Source organism: Mesoplodon mirus (assembly GCF_964341445.2).
Source record: "Mesoplodon mirus genome assembly, chromosome: 11".
NCBI lineage: Eukaryota > Metazoa > Chordata > Mammalia > Artiodactyla > Ziphiidae > Mesoplodon > Mesoplodon mirus.
Window position 1 is genome coordinate 61,300,284 of NC_138987.1, and position 15,137 is coordinate 61,315,420.

At 55.6% G+C, this 15,137-nt stretch overlaps 1 protein-coding gene across 1 annotated transcript in view; it reads left to right on the forward strand.

Moving 5' to 3' along the window:
- The first annotated feature begins 1,616 nt into the window (after positions 1 to 1,616).
- LRP1 (LDL receptor related protein 1) overlaps positions 1,617 to 15,137 on the forward strand; it is an 82,109-nt gene continuing 68,588 nt past the window's right edge. The window contains exons 1-3 of the mRNA XM_082634660.1: positions 1,617 to 2,174; positions 10,626 to 10,748; positions 13,274 to 13,411. Of these exons, the coding sequence (XP_082490786.1) occupies positions 2,108 to 2,174; positions 10,626 to 10,748; positions 13,274 to 13,411 (328 nt within the window). The 5' untranslated portion in view covers positions 1,617 to 2,107. The remainder of the gene's footprint in view (positions 2,175 to 10,625; positions 10,749 to 13,273; positions 13,412 to 15,137) is intronic.

Genomic DNA, 15,137 nt, shown 5'->3' on the forward strand with positions numbered 1-15,137 from the left:
GTTAGCCCATGAGGTCTGGATGAAAGGATGAATAAGACCCCACCCCTGCCCAGAGAAACTCCAGCAGTGGAAATGGAGGAAATCTGAACTCTATTTCAAAGGAAAAAAAATGACAAATCTTGAGCACAGGTTTCCAAGATTGGTATAGGAGAGAAAGGCCCAGAAGACAAGTTGGCAGTAAGTCTGAGGTTTCTGGCCTGGGAGACTAAAGGCAGGTGGCCTTAGCCCTGAGCAAGGCGAGCCAGGAGGAAGCTCTGGTTTGGTGAAAAGGTCTAGCTCCTTCTGGATTCCTCTCTTGCTCTCACTGCCATCAACAGACAAGTCCTCCATGCTGCTCCACTTTCTGACAGGGCCAGGCTGGCGTGAGGATTTGGGGCCTTTCCTTGAATAGAACTTTAAAAGGGAGAAGGGTGGTGCAAGCCTCCCTCATCTCTAATGTGAATTTCTGGCGTCGCCTGCTGTCTCCCTGAACTCTGACTTCCAGACACCAGAAAGTCAGACACCCAAGGTACAGCCTTAAAACACCGCCCAGAAGGAGGCAGTGGCCAGAAGCACATTCACTGGGCTCTGGGAACCGCCCGGCGCCCTGTGGACTCAAAGAAGCATTCCCTTACGGACTCAGGCTGGGACAAAGGTCCGGCACTCAGCAGACACCTCCTTAGAACTCGAGGCCTGGAAACAGAGGTCCAGAGTCCCTCATCTTATTCCAAATCCCTGTTGCTCGGAATCTAAAACCCCGACTTGGTGGGAAGCCAGTCATAAGGTATAAAAAAACAAAACACCAAACAAAAAAATAAATGAGTCCCGACCTCTTGGGGCGAAGGTGGGTGGACCTTCCTTAACCCCACCCGCTGGTGACTCACCTCCCTCCAAACCAGGGCCTACCCCTCCCGGTGCCAGGCAAGCAGGGCGGGGCGGGTACTAAGGTGGGCTCCATCCCCAAGCCCTAGGCGGGCGGACAAGCTCCGGCGTGTCCCGGTGGGTGTCCCTGTTTACTCCAAGTCCGGGAGCGAGGTTGGGGCAGGCCGTCTCGGCCCCTCCCCCACCCCGCCCCCCTCCGCCGCAGGCCCCAATCCCCGTCCAGGTTTTACAAAGTCTCCAAATCAAAGCTCAGCTTCTCCCCGCATCTTCCCCGCGAACTGGCAGCCCCCGACCCCACCCCAGTCATGGGAAGGCACAGTCAGGGTTCCCCCAGATCAGGCCTCGGTCCAGGCCTCCCGGTCTTGGATCCGCAGACGGGGCCTGAAATTCTAGGGCAAGACACCGAGTTTCAAGGAAAAGCCGCTCAGCTCTCCTCAACCCCCCCCCTGCCCAACCCCCCTCGCCCCTTCAGCTGCCGAGCGCAAGGGAGAAAGGCCCAGTCACGGGAATGGGCGCTCCAGGCCCAAAACCAGACAGCGGGACCCCGGGAACCCCCCGCTCTCGGACCGGTAGCCAGAGATCCAGATCTGGTCGCCGCTCTGTCTCCCCCTCCCCAGGGCAGCGCGCCAAATCGGCGCATGCGCATTCACAGGATTGCCGCGTAGCTCTTTCTCCCCCCACCCTTTTTTTCTTTCCCCGCCCCTTCTCTCCCTCCCTCCTCTCCCGGTCCCCTCCCTCTCCCCCCCTCCTCAGCCCGCCCCGCGGCACCTCAGTCCGGGGAACAGTGGTGCGAGCTCCAGGCCCGTGCACTGAGGAGGCGGAAACGAGGGGAGACCCCATAGCTCCATCAGGCCCCTTCCGAAGGCTCCCCCACCCGGTCCACGCCCCCCACTCCCCCACCCCGCCTCCTCCCAATTGTGCATTTTTGCAGCCGGAGGCGGCTCGGAGATGGGGCTGTGAGCTGCGCCCGGGAGGGGGAAAAAGAGGAACGAAGAGAAAAGCCGGGGGTGAAGGGTTTGGATTTGGGGGCAGAGGGTGCAGCCCCATCTGCAGGCCCTCCCCAAGGGGCTCCGAACTCTACCTCTTCACCCAGACCCCTGGTGAGCTTTGCTGAAGGATAGGATAAGAATAGAGGAGGAGAAGGGAGGAAGGAGGAAAAGGGGGGACCCCCCAATTGGGGGGGCGGCGACGGCGAAAAGTAACAGGACCAGAGGGCAGGGGGCTGCTGCTTGCATCAGCCCACACCATGCTGACCCCGCCGCTGCTGCTGTTGCTGCCCCTGCTCTCAGCTCTGGTCGCGGCCGCTGTCGATGGTGAGTGAGATTCCGCGGCCCCCTTGGACCCTTGGGGACACCCACTCCCCAGCCCCCACCCCTGCGTTCGGATGGGAAAGGGAGACGCGGGAGGGGGTGCCTTTTGTTATCCTAGTCCAGCTGACACAGCAGCGGCCTGACTGGGGGTGGGGATGGGGGTCCAATTTGGAGGATAGGGGCCCCGGGCAAATGATGCTTCTGGGACCCCCCCAGCCCAAACAAAGACCAGAGGCCTGGGAAGGGAGAGGAGGGATCCCCTTTTTCTGATCCTGGCATCTAGAGGCCTTCTTTTCCTATCTCTGGTGGGGGAGGGCCTCCGCCTCCCCTACATCCTCCACCCCCCCACAGCACATCTGAATTGTAAAGGAATCCGGATTTGCTGTTTACTGGCTGCAAAAGGGGGCGGGGGTCCTTGTGCAGTGGCCTCTGCATCTGGAAGGGTAGCCGGGTCAGGGGTGCCCCGCTGGGCAGAGGGCAGGCAGGACAGGGGGGATGGCTGTGGTGGGGAGAGGGAGGGCCACGGGAGGGCCCCCTGCTTGGGTGTGGAATCTGGGCCCTTGGAGACCGGGCTTGAAGGCCTAGGTCCAGGATCCAGCGGGCTACCAGCCTGGGTTCCGAAATGAGCACTTCCCCCTCTCAGGGCCTCTGTCAGTAGCCTGGAAAGGGCTGTGTTGGGGGGTGTAGCGGGTGAGGGAAGGCGAAGCTATATGACTTTGAATTTTCCTTATTAATTCCTGGGAGCTTTGAGATGAAAAACGTTAGATGTCATCATTGGGGAAGGGGTCTGGAGAATGGCCTGGAATGCTGAGGTGGGAGGGTGGAGGAAGGCTGCTTTCTCCCTGACTTCTGGTCTGATCTCAGTTTGTACTGGAAGGAGAGTTGGAGGCTGGATGGGGTTATGGCTATGCCCCCACCCCCTAATTCCCTGCTCCTTTGGTAGATGTGTTTATTTCTCTCCACCATTTCCCCTCCTCCCCTTATACACACACACTTTGTATACTGCAGTTAGGTTTGGGCTAGAACTGTGTCCTTTTGGAGAATTGGGGTGCCCTCTTGCCTTTCTTTAATGTCAGCTATTTTCCCTCTTACTTGTGAGTCACTGGTTCAAGTCTTGCTCAAGCTTTGAGCTGGGGTCATGGGGTTGGGCTGGGCTGGGCCCCTGATTTGGAAGGGGTAGGATCTTATCCCTTCCCGTCATTTTAGCCCTCTCATCCAGGGAAAAATCTGGACCCAATACCATCATGCACCCCTCCTCCATCTTCCAAATTTTGCCAGATTGTGATTGGGAAAGTTTTTCTCTGAAACCAGACTATCTCTCTCTCTCTCTCTTCCCCTCCCCACAACTTGCTTCAGTGGGGGGAGGGAGGTTAAGGGGTCAGGAAGTAGCTGTGCCCAGAAAGACAATATATTCAGTAGCTCTCAGTTATGCCGTCTTGGGGACTCTGTCTGCCTACCCCCCACCCCACATCAATTATCTGCCCAAGAGGAGGAAAGAGGCTCTGCCCTGAATACCCTTCAGACCAGCCCTTGCCCATGACTTCCTCAGTTATGCATGTTGTTTCTTCTTGTTCTCAGCCCTGTGAAGTGAGAGGGGAAACTGAGGCAGAGAGATTTGGGTACAGCGACTTCTGGGAGGGATAGAAAAAAATTTTAAGAGAGTGACCCATCAAGAGCCCCACGATGGAAGGTGGATGGAGTTAGGCAGAGGGAAAAGGGGGGTCTCTGTGGAGAGCAGAAAAGGTCCCCAGCCTGGTCAGGAATGGCCCCAGGGAGCTTCACCCCCAGGGTTCCAAAGCCGTTCTATCTGCCACACCAAGTTGGTGCGTGGTGAGTGGAAGAGGGAGACTGGATGTGTTTTCCTTAATGGTCTCCCACGCTTTTGTAAGTTTCCACCCATTCCACAGCTGTAACCCCAGCTCAAACCAAACTCTATCCAAAGTCCTGGAGAGAGGACCTCTCCCCAAACACCCATACTGTTCTCACCTTAAGAATGGGAATAGTGAATCATCGGTTCTACCCCATTCTGGGGGGTGGGAAAGGGAAACTGCACAGACCTGTAGGGCCAATGTTGTCCGGGACAGCCTCTATCCCCACTCCTGCCCTCATGTCTCAGGCCCACAGACACACAACTTTCTCCGTTGTTTTCCAGAGAAGGACACGTCCTGGCTCTAGCTTACCTGACTCAATGTCTAACCTTCCTTTCTGCTGCTATCACAGACCTTGCTGCTTTCCCTCCAGGGGAGCAGCCCTAGGGTCCTTCTCCACCATTTCTGCCTTCTCTTGCTATGCCTGAACCCAATCTCCAGGGACCCCTTCTCTTTGGGGAGCAATGTCACTCCCTGCTAGTAGACAGAATTGAGTATACTTGCTACCTGGGAGGATGGAGAAACAGATGGAATGGGGAATGGGAAGAGGAGTTATTGAGGTCCCTGCTGAGATTAGGAACATTTTGTAGTGGAGAGGGCTGGCTGCCTCCCTCTCTCCTACCCATCTCCACGTACCCCCTCGAGCCAGTGTATTACCATTTATCAGACAAGCTGGACAGTTAAGTGAGTTATGAGGCTGAGTTGTTTGCCTTCTGGCTCTCTTGAGAGATGGTTCCAAACTCCTTTCTCCCCTGGTCAGACTCAGATCTTGGACATCTCCCCTCACCCTCGTCTTTCAAACCAGGGATGTGTAAGACATTGATTTGGGGATGGAGGGATATTTTGATGTTTGAGGCTGCTTCTCAAGACTTCCTTTTCTCCTAATCTTGCTCCCCCTTCCTCCATTTTCTCTATATTTTTTTGCCCCCAACCACTCCCCATCACTGGGCCTCTTAAGGATGTCAGCAGGGGCCCTGGCCAGAGCCAGATCCTGTTCAAATCCCCAGAACTTTACAAAACTCCTTCCTTACCTTTGGGAAGCCCATCCTTACCAAGTCTAACTTTCTTTCCTCTTGCTGTAGTCTCAGCCTTTGCATATCAAACCCCCAAACCTAAGGCTTATTCCCCTCAGTAGTTTCCTCTCAGGGCACAACCCCTCCCCAGCCCTCTATGAACTCTCCAGCATTGAAGTCCTCCAACTCTGGATGGGGGCTCCTCGCCCTTTGGGAATCTGAGTGCAGTTGAGTGGGACCATGCAAGCTGTCCCTGACCTGGTGGGGCTGGGTGCTGGGTGTGGGTGTTTGAAGAACCTAGACCCCTGCCCCTGTGTTCAGTCCGATTTCAGCCTGGTTAGCAGGATCCTGCATTGTTTGGAGAAGGAAGCAGTTGGCTCCGGATTGCTTCCTGTGCGGTGGCCCCAGGTCCCAGTGTAAAATCTCCCTGGGAAAGAGGTGAGGGACAGTGAGGGGAGGTATTTATCCCTCTCGCACCCCCAGGGAAGATGAGAATCTCCTGGAGGCCTTGGCTTCCCTGTTGAAGAGCTTCAGTGTTCCTTCCTCCCACCGTCCCAATTCTGTGGGTGGCAGCGGCCCCTATTCTGAGTCTCCCTTGGATCAGGCACTGCTAGGGCAGGGACTCTTTTTGTCCAAGTCAGGGTGTATGCTTCCCCACCCTGAGTCTCAGGGATGTTATTCTCCGGGTTCATCCCAAGACAACTGTGTCGTTGTCTTGGCAACCTCTCGGCTGAGACCCCTTCCCTCGTTTTGGCCTCTGTCTGGCTATCATTGGTGTGTGCTCTCTTGGCCTCAAGGAACCTCTGTCTCTCATCCTCTCATCTCTCTTACCTCATCCTTTGTGGCATTCTCTGTCCTGTCTCTCTCAGTCTCTGTCTCTTGCTTTGTCTCTGTCTGTCTCCATCCACCTCCATCCAGGCCTCTTGGTATCTTGAAAGCTACCTGGGAGCAGAAGTCTCTCCTGGGCTTTCCCATGTGCTCGCCATTTTGGAGTTATGCTTCCCCTCCCAGGCCAAGCTTGGAATATCCAGTTCGGCAGTGAAAGTTCTCCCTCCACTTTCCTCCAAGTTCCTCTCTCTTCTTCCCCCTCCACTAATTTTGGAGAGAATGTTTCTGGAAGAAGGGAACTTGATACCCTTTGTGGGTTGAGTAAGAGAGGGAGAGCAGATAATTCAGAAAGGAGGAGGGAGGTTAGACTTCTGGCAGAACTTCCTCATAACCTGAGAACTGGAGAAAGGTGTGAGGAATGGGTCAGGAGCTTAGAGCTTTTACTTCTGCAGCGCATAAGCTGTGTGTGTGTTGGGGGGTAGGTGGGAAGGGCTTCTAAAGGCCTGGTGAGAGATATGCTGACCTCTGGAGACATTCAAAGGGTCTGATTTTACTTGTGGGGAAAGGAAAAGATGGTGGGGAGGTCAGGCTAATGTCCTGCTGAGTCAATATTGACTCAGGATGGAGGGGGAGACCCTTCCCCTCCCCCAGCAGCCCAAGCCATCCTGTCTGTCTGTCCAGGCCGCAAAGCAGAGGCCCAGACTCAGGAATGACAAAAATGTGTCTGAGCCTCGTTGAGCTGCGGGAAGGAGCCACCGGGTAACACCCAAAATACATAAAATTCAGTGAAAAGCTCTTGGTAGGGTCTGGGAGGCCCCTGCTGTCCCACCCCCATATGTTTGAAAGTTTAGATTCCTGCAGGCTCTGCCCCCCACCCCCTGGCCACCCCCTGGCCCCTCTGTTCCCTTAGATATGTCATGTGGCTCCTTTCAGAAAACATCCCCTGATACACAGCCTATCTCTCCGTCTGCTGTGTCTGCTCTTGAATCAGGGTCTCAGGGGTCTCTTTCACACTTACCCTGTCTCAGGTCTCCTGGGTCTTTAGGAAATCTCAACATCTCTCTTCCTCTCCATCTCTGCTCCCAAGGGGATATACGGATGGGTCCCCTCCTCTGGAGAAGACTCCCTCAGGGCTGTACTTCCCTGTCACCCTCTCTACTCTGGTCAGGCCCTCTCACCGCCCTTCCCCACCCTGCCCCCAAGGTCCCAGAATGGGACAGGACGACAGCCAAGGCTCAAGCAGGGCAGCGGGGTCCATGTTGTGTCTGGATGCACACCCAACCCTACACCTCCTGTTCTGGCTCCATCTTGGTGGCCCTGGGGACCATGGCTGGGCTGGGTGCCTGGGTTTGAGGGGGGGCAGGGGTGTTGGCCAGAGTTAGCATGGCGGTCACATTCATCTCCGGGCAAAGCTGAGAACAGACGCCCCTGTGTCCTGGTGTTCTCTCTGCAACCTCGCTCGCTCTCCCTCCGTAGTCCTCTCCTCCTTATTCTCCCTTCTGTCTTCCCTCTTCTGTCCCGTTCTTGTCGCTTTCCGTCTTCTCCACCCTCTCCCCTCCTCTCTGAGGAGCCCTGAAGGCCACTGCCACCTCCTATAATCCATGTCCCCGCTCCCAGCGCCAGAGGACCCTGCCGTTTCCCTTCTTCCTCCTTCTTCATGTGGCTCCATCATCGTGGCCAGTGAGGAACCGCCGGTTCAGTCACGAATCGCTCTGTACCTCAGTTCCCTCGTCTGTATAATGGGGATTGCAACAGTACCCATGTCACAGGGTTTGAGGATCTAAATGAGTTAATGTGTACAAAGTGTTTCAGCTCAGTGGCTGACACAGAGTGACCATGTTAAAAAATGTTAGCTCATATCCTTAGAAAGCCCCAAGTCTCATGAGGGGCGGGAGGCAGGGGAGGCCACTAGTTGCTCCTGAACTTAGGGCCGTGTTGTTCCCTCATCTAAGGCCACGGAGGTAGGTTCCCTGGGTGCTGGCATCAGATGCGGAAGGCGCAGCTGAGGGCAGTGGGGTTGGCTGCTGGCTCTAAGCAGATTACAAGTTTCCTACCCCACCGCACTGCAGCTCCCTCTGCCTCCAAGTGAGGCTTCCCTTGGCTGTGTGGACTGCCCCAAAGGAGGTTATTTGTTTCTTTCCTCCCCTCTTCCCCCTGAAGGAAATCAAAGACAGGCCTCAGCCTTCACACTTGAGATTCCTGGGGCTTTCTCCACCATCCCTGATGGAAAGGAAGTTCTTTCACATCTCTCGAGATCCTTGTGCTGCCCTGACTTGTGGGAGACGTGCACCTCCAGTCCCCCTGCCCCGGCCCAAAGGGATGCTGCTGTGGGACAGGGGCCCTGAGCGCTCCTCTTCCTTTCACTCCCCATCCCCCGCTCCCTTCCCTCCGCAAGAGCACATCTGGTTTGTGAATCTCTCTCATTCCAGCTTTCGGAGTTTGCCAGCTGCTGTTTCCTCTGTCGAGTTCAGGCCAAAAATGGGGGTGGGGGACAGCGGGGGGACAAAGTGAGGGCCAAAGGAGGAGGGGATCATGGCTGGGACTCAGAATGGAGGGGAGATTGGAGTGACCAACTGGTGACCTCAGGCCTGGGCTGTGAGTTCTACCCTGGGGAGGAGAGGGGGCGTGGACTAAAAGTCCAGGTGGAGGCAGGGGTGGCATGGGGGCCTTTCTGGGCTCCAAACAGCCCATCTGCCTCTGAGTCCCATTCCAGCCCCCTCTACCCGCCCCCCCACCAGCCAGTCTCGGCTGGCCAGGGGAAGAGGACCGTTCTCCAGCATGCTAACTAGGCTGGCCGGCTGTTTCCCCGGGAAGACCTCACAGCTGGCCCAGTGGGGCAATGAACTCAGCATTATCCACCTCCTCAAGGGGCCTTTATTCCCTGCTCAGGGTGGGGGGGAGGGGAGGGGGACTCCGGGGCCGGGGACCTAGCCAGGCCATCCTTGATGTGTTTCCTGAACTCGGCTCTCATCCTGGCCAGGGGCCTGAGTGCTGTCCCCTCTGCCAGAGATGGGGGTTAGGGAGGGAGGACGTCTTCTCAGTGTGGCTCCCCTCAGACTCCATCCCTCCCTGCTCAGAGCCCTGACATACTTTCCTTCTGCTCCGTTCCAGCCCTGAGCTCACTCTGCCCTGCTGTCTTCCCAGGGTGCTGTGGCTCCTGAGGGGCCATCTCTCCCCGCCCTGGCACCCTAGTGCCTAGTGCAGTGCCTGGCACAGAGCTGGTTTCCAGTGCACGAGAGCCGAAGAGAAATGGGATTGACACAGACCAAGGAAGAGGCGATGAAGGGCTGGGAGACTGGCTGGGGGTGAAGGAGGGGGATACTTTTCTTCCTGTGGAGGGCATGGTGACGGGATTGGGAGGAACAACTCCTGAGAACCTCTCAGTGAGAATGGGGAGACTGGTGTGCACTGGTTGGTTAAAAGCTTAGAGTCAGCTCAACTGGTATGAGTCCTGATTTTGTCACTTGCCTGCTGTGTGAACCCACCTTCTTTGAGGCTTGGTTTCCTCATCTAGGAAATGGTGGTATTAGTAGTACCTACTTTGTCATATTGTGGAGAGGATTAAATGAGATGATACATGGAAAGAACTCATGTACCACATTTCCTGGCACATACCGAGGTAACAGTGAGGGTTAGCATTACCGTCTTTAATTCATCCCTGGAGAATGAGGTAAGAGAATGGGGCAGGAGCAGAGGGAAGCGGGTGGGGGTGAGGGGTTAGGGCAAAGAGGTCCCGGATATAGGACCTTAACAGGTCGGCTGGGCTGAAACCAGCTCCTACAGGTCACCCCAGCCATCCCCCTGCCTCAGCTCTCCAACTCTATCATCCTGAGCAATCTTAGGTGCTTCTTACCTCTGAGGGCATCTGCTGAAAGTCTAACCAGCAAGGGAGGCTGTGTCTTTAGAGAATGCAGGTGGAGGCAGGGCTCCTCTGCTGATGCCATCTCCAAGCCACCACTGTGCCAAGGGCACCCCAAACACACATCCCATCTGGGGGCCTGGTGGTTAAGAGATGGAGATGGTGGGGCTTCCCTGGTGGTGCAGTGGTTGGGAGTCCACCTGCCGATGCAGGGGACACGGGTTCCTGCCCTGGTCCAGGAGGATCCCACATGCCGCGGAGCGGCTGGGCCTGTGAGCCATGGCCGCTGGGCCTGCACGTCCGGAGCCTGTGCTCCGCAACGGGAGAGGCCACAGCAGTGAGAGGCCCGCGTACCACAAAAAAAAAAAAAAAAAAAAAAAAAGAGTTGGAGATGGGCAGGATGATGGGTCCCAGGGACCGAAAGTGTCCCAGAGGACGAAGGAGCAGAGAGGTTAGAAAAGACCAGCTCTGGACCTCTAGTGAGATAGGGAGGAAGATAAAGAGAAAACACGTCAATGGCCTAAATGCCTCATCACTCTCAGTCAGCAAAGTGGGATTGCTGGTATCTGACCAGAGTAACAGAGAACAGCAAGGGCTTTGACCCTGAGGACTGGGGGCGGGCACACTGAACAGGCAATCTTCGGGACTGAGTGGGGGGCAATAAAATGAGCTCCCTGCATCCTTCCCCTCCCGCCGTCGCAGGTACGCGGTGTTCTGGGAGTGAACCCCAGCCACGTGCCCCCCCACAACACGTGGACTGTGGGTCAGAGTCTGAGCCAGATGGAGACTGATGCTGGGGGAGGAGGAGGAGCCCTAGAGGGCTTTAAGGCCATAGAGTTGGCCTGCATCCCTCATTCACACCCCTGTTTTCTTCCCTTGACCCCAGTCCCTAAGACTTGCAGCCCCAAGCAGTTTGCCTGCAGAGACCAGATCACCTGTATCTCAAAGGGCTGGCGCTGTGATGGTGAGAGGGACTGCCCCGACGGATCTGATGAGGCTCCCGAGATTTGTAAGTGCCTTTTCTGGATCCCTCCCCCACACCACCGATTTATGCCTTTTCCTTTTGGCCCAGGCAGTTTGGGATGAGGACAGTTGAGCTCTAGCCTGGTGCGGACCTTGCTCTATGATTGTTTGTACATGACACAGCTAAAACTGTCCTCTCCCCCTCTTCAAAGAGCCCGGCTTGGTGCTTGGTGTGCTCAGAAATGAGCTCCCTCAGCTGCTATACCCCCAAGCCAGCCAGAGGTTGTGTTCTCTGGGCTGACAGCTTTCCTGGAAGGAGCGGGCCCAGGCTCCCCTCCCTTCTGGCTCATCCCTCTTCTTCCCACCTCTGAACCTCCTGATCCTGGATGAGTGCCCCCAGGTCTTGCTGGGTCCCCTTCCTGTCCTCAGGCTCCCAGGCCAAAGGCCACTGGCTCTTGATCAGTCTCTGTCCCAGAAGCCCCACCCCTGCGCATTTCCCGCCCTCCCCCAGCTCCCCCTGCCCTCTGTAAGTGGTGTAATCAGAGGCAGCTGTTTAAACTGGGAGAAAGGTCCCCACCCAGGCTTTACCCTGCCAGTGGGGGGGAGTGGAGGACTTTCTGGCGGGACCCTAGAGTCCTGGGCAGCTGGCAGAGTCTCTCCCCTGCTGGGCTAATCTGGGCTGGGGTCTAGGGGACCCTGCATTCCTAGGTCTGTCTCCGTTCTCTCTCCGGCTTTCTCCTGTCCCAGCCCCATCTCCGTACCCTCACCCATAATTACTAGGGGTAACTTGAGGGCCAGAAAGGGAACCACCAGTTCTCTCTGCCCCACCCTCGCACCCTGCCCTGGAGGTGTGGGAGCCACGGATATTCTGCAAGTGTTTGTATGGGGGTGGCTCAGCCTGGAGCATCTTCTTGTCTGATGCCGTCTTTATGCTCCACATTTCTGACCCCAGTGCTTGGCGTTAGGGATAAAGAAAGCCATGTGGAAGGTCCAGATCTGGCTCTTTTTATCCCTCCTCCCTTTAATTTGATGTAAACCCCACCTTATACACATCCCCACACTGTCCCCACTCATGCACGCTCCTGGACCCATCACACCCACGCTCAGTCCCTCCCGGGCACTGACTCACTCCCCTCCACCCTCCCCGACATACACAGACAGAGGCAGATGCTGGCACAGACACGCTCTCACAGCAACGCAGAGTCAACACTCTGAAATGGGGATGCAGAGACACAACCTGCACTCAGACAGATGCTCCCAGACACTCACACACAAACCCAGGCTCGCTCCCAAAAGGACATGGAAATGCACATACTGAGGCCAGAAGCACCAGCACACGTGGAGATTCACAGATTCACCCTCACTCCACACCACTCTGCTCCACGGTACACACCTCCCTCACCTGTGCATGTGGACTCCTACCAGGCACAGGCGGACAGGTGCACTCACATACAGACACTCTCTCACACCCTGTCCAGGCTTGGGAGCCAATGGGCAGTGGTCTGTCTACCAGCCCACAGGTTTAGCCAGCACCGTAGGTCACCTGGCCTCCTTAGAATCCCCTCAGGAGCGCTACCCTGCCCTCCCCCCAGCCCATCTTCTTGGGCAACAAAGGAAGTACCAAGACATCATCAGTGGACCACAGCCTTTGACCGTTTCCAAAGCCTTGCATCAGGCAAGCTGCTCTGGGGCTGGGGGTCTAAAACAGTGCATCCAATAGAAATACAATGCAAGCCATGTACACAATTTTGAAATTTTCTAGTTGCCACCTTCAAAAAGGTAAAGATAATCAGGTGAAATTAATTTCAACTTTATTTTACCCAATGTATCCAAACTATTATCATTTCAGTATATTATTTGTTTAAAAGTATTAATGAGATATTTTGCATTCTTTTTTGTGGCTGTGGTATTAAGTCTTCAAAAGCCAGTGTGCATTTTATTTTATTTATTCATTTATTTGTTTGTTTGTTTGTTTTCGGCCATGTCATGTGGCTTGCGGGATGTTAGTTCCCCGACAAGGGATTGAATCCAGGGCCATGGTGGTGAAAGTGCCGAGTCCTAACCACTGGGCCACCAGGGAACTCCCATTGTTTTTTGTTTGTTTTTGCCAGCGTGCATTTTATACTTACAGTTGGAACTAGTCACATTTCAAGTGCTCAGTAGCCACGTATGATGCTGCATATTGGGAAGTGCAGTTCTAGAAGACTTGGTCCAGCTCTCAGCCCCAGGCTCTGTGACCTGGGGAGCTATGGGAAGGAGGTGTACTTTGTCTCCTGAGTGTAGAATGTGAGGCATTGGGGTCCACAGCCTGGGGCATTTGGAGAGTGGACTCTTTGCTAAGACCTAGTTCTCCCCTCCACCTGGCGGCTCCCAGGTGTGTAGCTGCTGTTGGGAATGGCGTAGGAGAGCTCGAGGTTGAAGAGTCTATCCAGGCCCTAGACCTCCTGAGATCTAAAAAGTGCGGGTGGCTGAAACCCCAGTCTCAGTTCCCCACCCCCTCCCCCAGTGAACAACTAGACAGACAGCCTCTGTAGCCAGTGCGGTCATGCTGGCCTTTCCATCTGCCCCCAGGTCCACAGAGTAAGACCCAGCGATGTCAGCCGAACGAGCACAATTGCATGGGCACCGAGCTGTGTATTCTCATGTCCCGCCTTTGCAACGGGGTCCAGGACTGCACAGATGGGTCGGACGAGGGGCCCCACTGCCGAGGTAAGGGCTCTTCCACCTCTCCTGTCCCAGGTGGATGCAGTGAGTTCTCAGGTGGGCACCTGATAGGTTTGGAGGCTCGCCATCCAAGGACTGCCCTCGCACCTTTGGGGGGGATGAGGCCTTGTCCTGCTCCCCTGCGCCCCCGGCACTTCTCTTTGTATGCTTGGACATGTCACTACTCCTCTCCAGTCCCCAGTTTCCCACCTGTGAAATGAGAGCTTTATACTAGATAGTGTTTTTGTACTTTTTATTTTTGTAAATAGCGGGGTCTTTTCTTCAAATGGTTTCTTACATGAGTATGAACAGAGAAGAGCAGATGCTGTGATTGAAGCTGGGGTGGGGGGGGTTCTGGAGTTTTGTCCCCCTGCCTCCCCTGCCAGGGCCCCCAAAGGCGTCCCCCAAGAAGTGCAGATCTTTGAGGCTCTCTGAAGTTGCTTGATGGGAAAGTCACCCAGGCTGAAGAGGGAACTTGTAGGATGATAGGTCAGACTTCCTTCCCACCTGCAGCTCAGGTCACCAGCTCTGCAGTTCTTCCCCTGGAGGCCCCCATGACCCAGGGAGAGTCTGGATCCCACGTGAGCAATGGGAGAGATTCTTTGGGGGCAGGGGGGACAGGCAGGGCCTCAGGCCTGTGAGTCGGGGAATGGGGACTTCTCCTATTGCCCTCAAGGTCTGGGCCTGGAGCAGAAGCCTGGCTTTGTGAGGCCCTAGGCAAGCCCCTGGGTGTGGGGCAATCTTCCCTGGGGGGTGGGGACCGTGTCCTGTGCCTGTAACGCGTGTCAGAAAACATCTGCCTGTGGGAAGAGACACATCTGGATCCTGTTCACTGAGGGCAGGGAGTGTGGAGCAAGGGAGTTTGTGGAAGATTTTTATCCTTTCCTTTGGTTGATTCTGCATGTTTTTGTCTGAAGCTCCTGGAAGGGGATGCAGAGTGTGGGCTTAGGGACTGACTTCAATTACCACACACGTCCCATCTTATCGGATGGCGCGTGTTCAAGTTTGCTTGCTTTTGTATACCTGGTCAGTATCAAAAACAACCAAGAACCTCAAAAACCTGGGGTTTGAATTTCCTTCTCTGATATTACAGAAGTTGGACCTCATCATCCTCCCACCCCATATCCAGAAGAGAAACTCTTTTCCAGATTTTCCAGAACAAACACTATTTCCCCCCTGTGTTGGGGGAGGCTGGACAGGGCAGCACATTCGGGCTCTCGGGCAGAGATGGGGAGGAGAAGGAAGAACCGGGGTCCGGCCCCTGATCCCAGCTCCTCCTGGCAGGCTTAGTGCCTCTAAACGTCTTAGCATCTCAGGCAGTGCTCTCTCCTAGGTGGGAGGGGGGGAGCAGGGGTGTGAGGCAGCTGGACAAAGGGGTCTTTGTGGCCAGGCCGCCTGGCCCCATGCAAGGCCATTAATTGGGTCGCTGGTCTGGGGGGGCAGCTGCTCTCCCACCTCTTCCCCCTCCTGTCTCATTCCCTTCTGTCTCCCCTGTAGAAGTGGGTCAGTGGCAGGAGGAAGATTAGAGAAGGATCCCAGGGGAGCCAGTTTTGCTCCTCCTCCTATCCTCTACCTGGACCTTGGGCCTTCTCTCTGAGGCCTCTAGGGCTCAAGGGATGGGTTGCAGGGGTGCTTATAGACAAGAGCTGGGGTGCTGCACAGAAAGACTTGATTCCACGCCAGCTCTTCACCCTTAGCCCCAAAGCCGACATTGCAGTCCTTGGGCAGAGCA